Source organism: Thunnus thynnus, chromosome 2 (assembly GCF_963924715.1).
Source record: "Thunnus thynnus chromosome 2, fThuThy2.1, whole genome shotgun sequence".
In the NCBI taxonomy this organism is placed as follows: Eukaryota; Metazoa; Chordata; class Actinopteri; order Scombriformes; family Scombridae; genus Thunnus; species Thunnus thynnus.
In genome coordinates, this window is record NC_089518.1 from 31,468,703 (window position 1) to 31,480,134 (window position 11,432).

At 37.0% G+C, this 11,432-nt stretch overlaps 3 protein-coding genes across 6 annotated transcripts in view; 1 reads left to right on the forward strand and 2 right to left on the reverse strand.

The window, feature by feature from the left end:
• The window catches only part of col27a1b (collagen, type XXVII, alpha 1b), a 70,449-nt gene extending 67,812 nt beyond the window's left edge, over window positions 1-2,637 (forward strand). For both annotated transcript variants that reach the window (XM_067616464.1, XM_067616471.1), the window contains exon 61: window positions 864-2,637. In XM_067616464.1, the coding sequence (XP_067472565.1) occupies window positions 864-1,010 (147 nt within the window). In that variant the 3' untranslated portion in view covers window positions 1,011-2,637. The remainder of the gene's footprint in view (window positions 1-863) is intronic.
• zgc:101858 (uncharacterized protein LOC449555 homolog) lies at window positions 33-7,959 on the reverse strand. 3 transcript variants are annotated; one of them, XM_067616490.1, is made up of 9 exons: window positions 7,846-7,959; window positions 7,516-7,686; window positions 5,558-5,736; window positions 4,377-4,470; window positions 4,206-4,275; window positions 4,073-4,109; window positions 3,781-3,844; window positions 2,895-3,059; window positions 33-248 (listed from the first exon to the last, which is right to left on the reverse strand). In XM_067616490.1, the coding sequence occupies exons 1-8, from the start codon at window positions 7,867-7,869 to the stop codon at window positions 2,901-2,903; spliced, it is 798 nt and encodes a 265-aa protein (XP_067472591.1). In that variant the 5' UTR covers window positions 7,870-7,959; the 3' UTR covers window positions 33-248; window positions 2,895-2,900. The 3 variants fall into 3 exon arrangements, with proteins under 3 accessions (XP_067472591.1, XP_067472600.1, XP_067472584.1); XM_067616499.1 differs by lacking the exon at window positions 33-248 and adding an exon at window positions 596-1,293; XM_067616483.1 differs by lacking the exon at window positions 33-248 and having other exon boundaries at window positions 2,847-3,059.
• Window positions 7,960-8,283: 324 nt separating this feature from the next.
• ppil3 (peptidylprolyl isomerase (cyclophilin)-like 3) lies at window positions 8,284-11,432 on the reverse strand. Its single transcript, XM_067616510.1, has 6 exons — window positions 11,339-11,432; window positions 11,004-11,078; window positions 10,045-10,138; window positions 9,881-9,948; window positions 9,658-9,776; window positions 8,284-9,496 (listed from the first exon to the last, which is right to left on the reverse strand). The coding sequence occupies exons 1-6, from the start codon at window positions 11,339-11,341 to the stop codon at window positions 9,370-9,372; spliced, it is 486 nt and encodes a 161-aa protein (XP_067472611.1). The 5' UTR covers window positions 11,342-11,432; the 3' UTR covers window positions 8,284-9,369.

The window sequence follows — 11,432 nt, forward strand, 5'->3', positions numbered from 1 at the left end:
GTTCAACATTTTGTGAAATACACTTAATGCAGTTAAATCAGAAGATCATTATCAGTTTAATCTGTCAAGTACAAAGACAGGAAGTAAGGGGAAACACCTTGCTTCACTAATTAACACAATCTATCTTCTATACAAACAAAATACATTTGAGACAAATATAAAAACAAGAAGTTCTGGTTTCACAGGGAGTTGTTTGCTGTAACTTTTTCTTGGCGGGGTGAGATGACTTCCTGAGGGCACGTAACACACTAAAAAAACACAATTAAATGTTTTTAAATTTCTGTTTGTGTCCTGATAAAACAAAAGAAACACGTTCATTTGTGAGCATTAAGGTGAATTTCTAAACTTTGAAGTAAAACCAGGCTAGCTGTTTTCTGTGCTTCCAGTCATTATGCTAAGCTAAACTAATTGCCTCATTGAAGTAGGTCAATACTGAACTAAGCCCACAACAAAACCTATTTTCTCACATTCCTCTTGTGGTATTTAGCCCTACAGGAAGGTTTTGTTTTAGTTGTCCGAGTTTTGAGACATCCATATTTAAGATGTTTGCTTCTAAGTCGATACAGTGGAGGTGAGTTTAATTGTGTTTGAGGTGCACACAGCAACAGCAAATTCAATAGTATTGGCCCTCTTACCAGAAACAGTCTCCCTGTTAATTTTGGATAATCTAGACCACACTGTCAATGTTTTTTGGTAGAAAACAGTGAAATCAGTGAAATCTCAGAGACGTACCTCCCAAAACTATAGGCATGACTAGATACCACTAGAAGTAAGTTAGAAAACAGACCCATTGGTATATATATATATATATATATCTTTGCACATCATCTCAATATGTGACATGTTGCAACCTTGACTTTCAGATCAAAGATGGCCGCTGGCATCAGACCCACTTCATCTTTCAGACCCAGGATCCAAACTTACTCCCCATAGTGGATGTGTACAACCTACCGACCACAGAACCTGGTTCACGTTATCACCTTGAGGTTGGACCAGTGTGCTTCTTATAGGGCCCCTATGTGTATGTGTATGTATGTATGTGTGTGTGTGTGTATGTGTGTGTGTGTGTATGTGCGTGTATGTATGTGTGTGGCGGGGGCTTTGAATACTCCTCAAAGGAGTGACTGCATGGAGGATGGCAGACAGGGGAGACTGGTGCTTTGGTGGTTTCCAGAACAGCAGACCCCCATTTTTCTCTCCACAAAATATGCTTGGACTGCAGAAACAGGAGGGGGCGCTGGAGAGGGAAGGCCCATTGGAAATGCAGAGATAAGACTTCTGGCACTAATCAGCCTATGGAAAAAAAATAATAATAAGCTTCTTTTTCAGAGACTTGTTTGTTTGATACAAGATCTGGATGCCCTGAATCGAAGGAAGTAATATGAACGTCTCATTTCTGTCATCTCTCGGACCATGTTGTATCATATTCCCTTCACGGTCTGACCTGATTTTTGCAAAATCCTAGAACATTTTACAGAAGTGATGTGTACAGAAATATGGAACAGTTACATCTGCAATTGCAATAAGTCCAGCTTTCATGTTTTAAGTATTATTTATACATGTATATGTACTGTATATTGTAATATAAAGTGCAATAGTTATTGTTCCACAGCCTTTACAGTATAAACATCATATCACTCATTCAGGTATATAGTGTGCCTCAGACACACAGGCGTACTGCCTCCAGGTAAGTCTTTTTGAGCCTCTAATAACTGTCCAGTGCTGAGACCCCACGTTTATACAGATACCTTCACACAAACAACTGCTGTGTGGTACTTTCCATGTTAAAAGTGGATCCAAGGTTTTCCACAGTGTGAACAGAGAAAAGTGTGTCAAGATGCTACCTCGTACTGCACCTCTCATCTCACAGCAAACAAGACGTTACCTGATATAATCTGGGATGACAATGAGGTGACACCTGGTGCTGCAACAGTTGACACTCGTATGATAAATTCTTGTCAGCTCTCAGCAAAGCTATGTCTGTGCTTTACTTAAAAGGGAAGATTGTATAATATACACACAGGCCAAACTCCTAAATTATATTTTCAAGGTAGCATATGTTAACATTTTCAATATTCTTTGTATGAGTCTGACACTATAAGTTAAGTTCTTTTTTATTTGTCAAAATGTAAATGTATATAATTATGCAACCTTTATTATCTACAATGGATTCTATTTAAATTTTATTTAAATTCTGATTAATTTTCCGGTTCAAAACCATCAAGTTCATGTTTTCAGCACACTTTTGGTCATATGGAGGTTTAAAAATTCTACGGTCTGTATGTGTTTTTATACTTAAACTGTTCTCAACAATCAGCTGTATTTTAGGACATCTTTTATTACTTACTGTTGATGCATTTGTCACTAAAATATGCAGCAATGATGGTTAGTCCCACCAATCTATAAACTCAGAGGATTTCTTACAATACACATTAAACTACGGTACATGTGTTTAGTGTTTGGTCTGTAAAGACATTTTATGCTGAGTGAATGAAGTCTAATGACTCAACAGGTTATTCAATAAATGTCTGAAACCTTTGTTGATAAGCAGCTTTCAATTTTTCTTCAACGAAAACTTCTTAGCAAGGTGAGAGAATAAAATGCATTTAAACTGCCTACTTGTGGCAGTGTGTTCTAGCTTCGCTTCAATTCATTTCACACCTGAAACTATCAAATCCTGACAGCTACCACCATTGTGAACACTGAGAAAAATTGTCTACTTGAAGTAATGCCTTGTTTTTTTTTTTCCCTCAAACGTCTCTCTTTCAGTTCAGTTTTAGTAGCAATGGGGGGGGGGGGGGATTCTTTCAACTGCAGCCTCATTTGATACAAAAACACAAGCAGACTTGGAGGTTGGAAGCACTATATTAGCAGACTGCTGTATGTGTGCGTACATGGTCTTATCGTGGGCACATGGCATGGCGGCCTCCGTCAATGGGTAGGTTGACTCCAGTAATGAAACTGGCGGCATCTGATGCCAAGAAGGCGATGCTGTGGGCCACCTCCTCCACCTCACCTGGTCGACCGAGGGCGTGGGTGTGCTTGCACTTTGCAAGAAACTGGTGAAACAACAGAATGAGAATGTGGGATACATATTAATATTCAAAATACATTGAAAAATCCAGAATCTATTAAATATGCAAGTATTGTTAATTTCAAGATTTTAACTATATACACAAGATGAGTCCTACTTTACTTAGAAGTCCATTATCAGTATATATGCACTGGAGGCTTCAAGTTTGTTGCTTACTGGACCACAAGTAGCTCCAAACTTGTTGTGAGGTCACAAATCACGCTTGTAGGCACACGCCTTAAACTAAGATTTAAGGTGAGTACAGAGACACTTTCCCACTTTGGCAGATGAATCTGAAAACAGCCTTCTAGTGTCATACTCCACATAAATAATTCTGCACAGTGCTCAGATATACAAGTGGAGTAACCATAAGAAAAACACATTTTTGAGTGAAGGGGGACTTAAGTTTGGGTATGCTTAAATTAACTTTATAGCACGCAGATTAGGGGGAGGTTTGGAACGCCTTCCAACAATGCATGCCAGACCACAACTGAACCCAGAGGATCAGTTTCATGTCATATACACTGCACATAATGGAATACATGTTCCACAGTGTTAGTTTCATATATTGCCTGTTGGCATTTACACTTATTTCTTCTGCGCTATCAGATCCCAGGACATGAAAAACATGGAACACTTGAGTAAAGAACCGCAAATGGATTTAATCCATCTCAATGGCAACATAAAGTAGTGACATGTTGTGTTACCTGAGCATATTGCTCCTCATCCAGTCCTGCTCTCTTGTGGACATCTGTGATGATCACACCAGGGCTGAAGAGAGAGAGAGTAGGAATGTAGAATAAAGTGCATTAGAAACAGTCCTTTTCTAGGAAAAGGTGATTAGATTGTTTTTTAAATCACAAATTCAGAGGATCTGTGTAATTGAATTGTATGTATCCCAAAATGTTAATGGTGGTCAAGAAAATGCTAATGAGGTCAATTACTGAGCACACACACACACACACACACGCACACACACAAAGTAATAATTATACATACCAAACAGAGTTTACTCTGACTTGCTTTGATGCCAGTTCTGAAATAAAGAGCAGTTATGTGATTTCTTGTGCTCTGATGCATCTTTATGAACGTTTTAAATGTTGAACATACATGGAGACTCTTGCTAACTCACCAAGTGCTATACAACGTGTGAACTGGTCAATCGCTGACTTAGACATACAATAGGCCAGGACACCAGGGAACTAGAAAGAGAAAAAAAAAGAGACTGTCACAGTTCCCCAATATGCTTCATAACAAATAAAGATATTTTATATGGAGGGTTGGCCGGCTGCATGATACCCACTGATCTCTGTCCGTTGACACTGGATACGTTGACGATAGAGCCTTTAGTCTTGATGAGGTGAGGCACACAAAGTTGAGTCAGGTGGTATACTGATCTATAATATAGGAAAAAAGGGAGAAGATCTACTAACTAAAACATTAAATATCAAGTAAGGGATCATCAGTCTTTTGCCTACTCAAGGCTGAAAAAGACAATTACGTCTTAACATCTGTAACTGGATTCTCCAGATAACTGCAGTACTGCACCTACACCAACAAATTCATCCTGTTACATTTAAATTGGGTGGCTGGTGAATAAAGCTGCCAATCTGATGTTCCTGCAGATTTATAACAGTGTGCACCTGATGTCCTCAGAACAGATATCTGAGGGGGTTACAAAAATATTCTTTTCACATCTGAATCAGTATTCTGTGAGGATATCCACCTGTGTTTGTGGTGCAAATGAAGGTAACAAATCCAATCTTATGCAGTGGTAAATGCAGGTGCAGGTCCTATATGAGATGATGTGAACTACAAAACTACCAATTCCACCTGACAAAGACACCTTGTACTTGAAATCAAGTCTATATGTATTAGGGGTAACTTGCAACCATGACCCTGCACATTCATGCATACAGTAAATGTATAGTGTATGCATACGGCAAAAAATAGTAAAATCTAGGTTTAGTCAAGCATGTATACTCATACTGTTTGAATCTACATATAGTTACATTCATACAAAACAAAGAACATCATTTTTTTATTTATTTTTTTTACAAAATACTCTTCTTTTCCCAAACAACCAACTCAAATTACATCTTGCTGCTGAAACATTTTGTTTTCACTACGATTCAAATAATATTAAAATAATTTCACATAATTTTCAGTTTCGTTCAGATACAGAAACTCATACATTGAAAATAATACCTTAAAATAAAACCATAATCTCACAAAAACTGTGCAAGTTTGGTTTTCCTCATATTTCTACAGCTTTTTACTTTGAGGACTTTTTCCTTTTAGCGTATGAATATCAACTTTACTCATGACAACACTGCCACAAATCAACTCTTAAAACGTGTCACATACTTTAGCCAATTACCTCCCCTCCAGACTTAACGCTACATTCCAGAGCCGTGTCATCTGACTCTTCTCGTCAAACGAACGCTCGGCACCAGCGTGTCTCTAGGATGTTATGACACCTACCTGACATTGATGTTCATGACCCTGTCATACTGAGCCAAGTCTGTTGTCTCGATGCTGCCCATTGCCAGGATACCAGCGCTGTTGACCAGGACATCCAGCCGACCGAAGCGAGCGATAGTCTGCTCTACCGTCTTCTTCACCGTCTCCTCATCAGTCAGGTCTCCGGGTACAAGCAAGGGCTGCACGGTAAAGCACATGTAGTGTTTCTTAAAGGCCTGACTTTTATTTATTTATTTTTTTTTTCATTGTGCTTTTAACATTTGAAACTTGTAAAACACAACTCTCCGCATGAGAGGCCATACAAAATATATCATGTAAATTATACTATTATAATGAACAATATGTTGGCGCTCTCCTTATTTTTTTTTACAAATTTGTGTACTGTCTTAAATCTGTGCCTATATATGATTGTGACTACTATTGTATTATTATATATGTTTGTATATATTTATATATGCTGCTAAGTCGAGTTTTGGTGTGTTAACATGCAATGACAATGAAGCATCTATCTATCATCTATGTATACAGCACAAATATACAATACACAGAGATTTTAAGTCATACCAACAGAGGAAAATAAATAATCGCTTTATAAAAAGGCAGCAATGTTTTCATTTTAAGCAGCAAGTTCTTAATTTATTGTACATTTTATGATGTGTTGACATATTCTGAGTCAAAAGGGACAACTGTATATCTTACGTCCAGTGTACATTTGTATGGGCCTTTAAAGAGAATTTTACCCCAAGGTAGGTCTTAATGCTTCTCAAAAAACAGGTTTAAAAATAAGCTTTAGGCTCATCCCACCATACAGTAGAGCTTATTACATTAATACAGGATTAGCTCATTACATTTGGGAATACTTATATCTCATATTTATTAACCTGAAATGTCACAGGCTCTGAGGATTAGGCCAATACCCAGTGGTGGAAAGTAACTAAGTAGATTTACTCAAGTACTAAAATTAAGTACAATTTTGAGGTAGTTGTACTATACTTTCTTTTTAACCCCCCCCCCCCCCTCTTCTAATTTTATGCTACTTTATACTTCCCCTCTACTACATTTCAGAGGGAAATATTTACTTTCTACTCCACTACATTTATTTGACAGCTTTTATTACTTTTCGGATGAAGATTTGACACAATGGATAATATAACAAGCTTTTAAAATACAACACATTGTTAAAGATTAAACCAGTGGTTTCCAACCTTTTTGGCTTTTGAAGTCTTACAAAAAGCAGTGTGTAGTCGGGATCACATTTCAGATGTCTATGAGTTGTTAAAAGCTCCACCAAATAGTGATTTTTCCCTCTAAACTTCTCACATGCTTTCATTTCAATAAATGTTCAAATGATCCAATATTTCACCAAAGATCAAAGATTAGAGAAAAAGTCCAAAAACTAAAAACAGGTTTGTTTATCAGAGCTTTGTTTCTTCTTCTTTCCTCTCCCATTAATCATCTCACATCCCCTCAGGTTTATCTGATGACCCTTTCGAGGAGAACGACCCCTAGGTTGGGAACCACTGGACTAAACTATCGAACTGTATATAAAGTAGTTGAAACTAGCTCCACCTCCAGCAGCTACAACAATAACATGCTGCTCTAACACTGATGCTTCAGTATTAATAATATAATGATGTCTAATATAATAATATATATGAACGTTTTGCTGTAAATACGTGATGATTTTTCATTTTTCATGCAGAACTTGTACTTGTAATAGAGTATTTTTACATTGCTGTATTGGTATTTTTACTTAAGTAAAGGATCTGAATACTTCCACCACCGCTAATAACTGTTACATCTATCTAGCCTACAGTTTTTTTTATGTGGAGGGTTTTTATCACAATCATAACTCCATTCAAAATAATCTGTTTTAACAGTGCAGATTAACAACGTCCTCTTCATATTCAACATTATTCTAACATTAGTAGCTGAAACCTCAGTACTGTGTGAGTTACCTCTGCGGCCCCGAGGTCGGTGCACTCTTTGGCTATTTTGTTCAGGTTCTCCACGTCTCGGCCGTTCAGGGCGAGCAGGGCTCCCAGTTTGGCGAACAGGACGGCACAACCTGCTCCGATACCCGAGCTGGCCCCTGTTATCAGGGTCACTTTCCCTTTCAGGGAAGACACCTATAAATGCACATTAAACACGTCAATGCAGGTGTGCACACACAACCTTAATACGAATAAATGATTGAACTATAATAAAGGTCACGCTCGGTATGAAAGCTGTTATGAAAATACATACTGACTCGACTGATAAACCATATACAAAAACAATAAACTTACTTTAAATGCGTCCTCTGAGGCCATTTATGTATGTAGTTGTTGCATGTAGTTTGGTATGAACTTGCAACAGCCAGTGTGACGTTTCGTCCACTAGTGATGACGTGTTTTACTACTACGACTACAACACTGATTCAATTCGTTTACCTCTAAACCAAGTGTAAAAACTATGAATCCGTTTTTTTTGTTGTTGTTGTCTTTTGAATCTTTCTATGAATTATAACTCCTCCTCGATCAGTTTTTTGTTTTTTCTTATTTTTCCTCTATTTTGATATTTTGTGCATGATCATTTTGTGGAAGAAATTGTAATTTTTTACATGTCAATAAAGGCCAAAAAAAAAAAAAAAAAAAACTTCAGCACCACGTCATTCCCAGTTGAGACATTTGCAAATATATTTCAATGTAGCAAACGTTTTGAAATCATGCTAAAAACAGAACACATTCATTATAAAAGTTTTATTTAGTACAAAACATTGACAATTTATTTACAAAGTCTTATCAAGAAAAAAAAAGATCAGAATCTGTAGAGCAATGTTGCACAAAGTCAGACACGTTACTTTTTGGACTGAATTATGAAAGCATTAAAATGAATCGTTGAAGAGCAACCTATATTCTTCATTACAAATGCTTTTGAGGGGGATGTGAACAATTTCTTAAAATTCTTAATCATATTTTGCTAGAAATTGGAGAAAGCAAACCCCTGAATTTTGCATCTGGATGATATCTGGGATTAATCCATGGACAGTGACTAAAACATATAATGTCTTTAAACCATATAATATCTTACACCTACATGAGTTAAAGGACAGGCCTGAATGAGGTTTTCCTCGCTGTAATCATTCCTCCTGTTCATACTGGCTGTTAAAAGATCCCCTTCAAATGTGCTTTCAATGTAAGTGATGGGGGTCAAAATGCAGTGTGTCCACACAGTCATTTTGTGCAAAAATACATTTAAAAGTTTATATGAGGCTTCAGCAGTCTGGGTTAGTCATATCAAGTGGATATCTGACACATTTACAGTCTTTTTGGCATCAAATTCCCTTTTTCCCTCTAACAAAAAGAGGAACTTTTGCACTAAAAAGACTAACATTAAAAGATATCTACTTGATTTGACTCATTTGGACAGCTGAGGCTTCATATTAGCTTCAGATAAAGTTTTAAATACATTTTTGCACAGAAAGACCATCACTTACATAGTAAATGCATTATGGTGGGATCTTCTAATGGCAAGTATGAACAGAAGGAATGATTACAGCAAGAAAAACATATTTCAATGTTCATTTTGGCCCCTGACTACTGTTTTAAAACAGGCTTGAAAAATTGTGAACCTGTCCTTTAAATTCTGGGTCACACCTGTCAGCAAATGCTGGTATGCAAATTGTCCAGGGGTCTTCTCTCCAATTTCTAGCTTTTGACAAGTTATCCATCCATGACAAGGTACTATACACTGTATCAATTGGCTTATTGGGAATATCTGAGTCCATGTCTGCGTTAAAGGCCAATCTACAAATTTGAAGAGCGTGTCGTCTATCCAGCAAAAGGGTTAGCGTGAATGGTCACATCCTTTATCCGGGTGTCAGTCAGTGGTCGGAACGTCTTTTCGTTTACAGGCAGTTTCTCCAGTTCATCCAGTGTTTCCAAGCCATCGATAATCCTGCATGTTGAAGACAGAGATGTCAGTTGACTAATCAAAAATTAACTGAGGTCAACTTGTATCTTGTCTACAGAAAACAAATTTTGTGTTGCATATTGAACATATTTTATCTATCTATTACATGACCATACACCCATGATTGCCATATATGATTTGCGTACTTTCCAAACACTGTATACTTCATGTCCAGATGAGGCTGTTTGGCATACGTGAAGAAAAACTGGGAGCCGTTCATGTTGGGGCCATTGTTTGCCATTGAGACCACTCCTCTTACATTGTGCTGAAACAAAATGAAAGCAGAACAAACAGTGACAATTTTAAACAACAAACCCTGATAAGATATTTAAATAAAATTTAGACCAACTAGCTAGAGGTTATACTCACCTTTAAGTGTTCACTGAACTCATCTTCAAATTTGCGGCCCCATATACTTGTTCCTCCTTTTCCTGTGCCTGGGTGATTTAAACAAAATAGTGGAAACTACACATGAGGGTGTGAATTCTGACATTTCAACCATTGATCATATGCAACAACACTCCTCTCTTTACCTGTAGGGTCTCCAGTTTGAACCATGAAGCCTTTAATATTTCGGTGGAAGATGCAGCCGTTGTAGAACCCACTGGCACACAAGGCAAGAAAGTTCTATAAAACAAAATAAAAATTTTAAAATTAACATGTTAGGATATAAAATTACTTAATTAATAAGTAATTAATAGAAAATACATCAGAATCTCTGTTTAGACCTTACAATTACTGTACCACATTTCTAACACAGTTTTTAACCTTATGGCAACTGTAAAGTTGTTACCATGGCCACTGAAAACTCTGGATTCTGATTGGTTGAATGGTGTGGATTACCTTTTAATGTCTGGACAGTTTAACCGGACACCTATGACGAAGGTGCTCTGTTTTTGACCATGTGCTGATGTTAAAGCTACAATTTTGAGGTTTGAGAGTAGGGCTGCAACTCACGATTATTTTCATTATCGATTAATCTGTTGATAAATTTCTTGAATAACCAATTAATTGTTTGGTCCATAAAATGTCAAAAGTGTGAAAAATGTCGATTACTGTTTCCAAAAGCCTCAAATGACTTGTTTTGTCCTGTCCAACAGTTCACAACTCAAATATATTCAGTTTACTATCATAGAAGACTGAAGACACATGAAAATATTCACATTTGTGAAGCTGAAATAAGAGAATTTGGACTTTTTTCTTAAAACGATTATAAATCTAGTTGACAACGAATTGATTAATTGACTAATTGTTGCAGCTCTATGTGAGACTCTACCAAACAGCACTAAATTGAACTATTGTAAATCTAAACTCCAAAGAATGTGGAAGTTGAGGAATAATAGCTTTCTTCAGCCAAGTCTTAAACTTCTAGGAGAACACATCATGTCAGGCCTAACATTAAGATATATTTAAATGTGCAAAAACGTTTCGCATCGGAAAGAAGTCGACAGTATTGCAGTAAAAGAGTAAAAGAGAGTATGTAAAAACTTACCTCACATGACCTCGGTGCGCGCTCACAAAACAATTCAATTTTAATCTCTCCCAGATCTGTGTGAAGGGTAACAGCCTGCAGAATTTCAAGAGAAAAGAATAAAAACATTAAACCTGAACTTAAATGAGGCACAGGAACGGTCATTCATTACTGTTTGCTACCTAGCTTAGCCTGTTACATCGACAGCAAAAATAAGCAACTTATCATGTAACAAAAGGGAAGTTAAGATAAACAGCATAGCCACGTAAAACTATGATTTTAGTTTATAACTTTCTGAGCTGTTTTGTGTTCGATGTTGACAACTACCTATTGGAAATTTCTATAATGAAGTTTACCATTTCAAACGTTGCGTCTGTGCACAAGTGTGTCAGAGAAACATGTCCGTCTGGGTACAGTCACCGAGCACTGAATGGTTCCGGGCCACACACA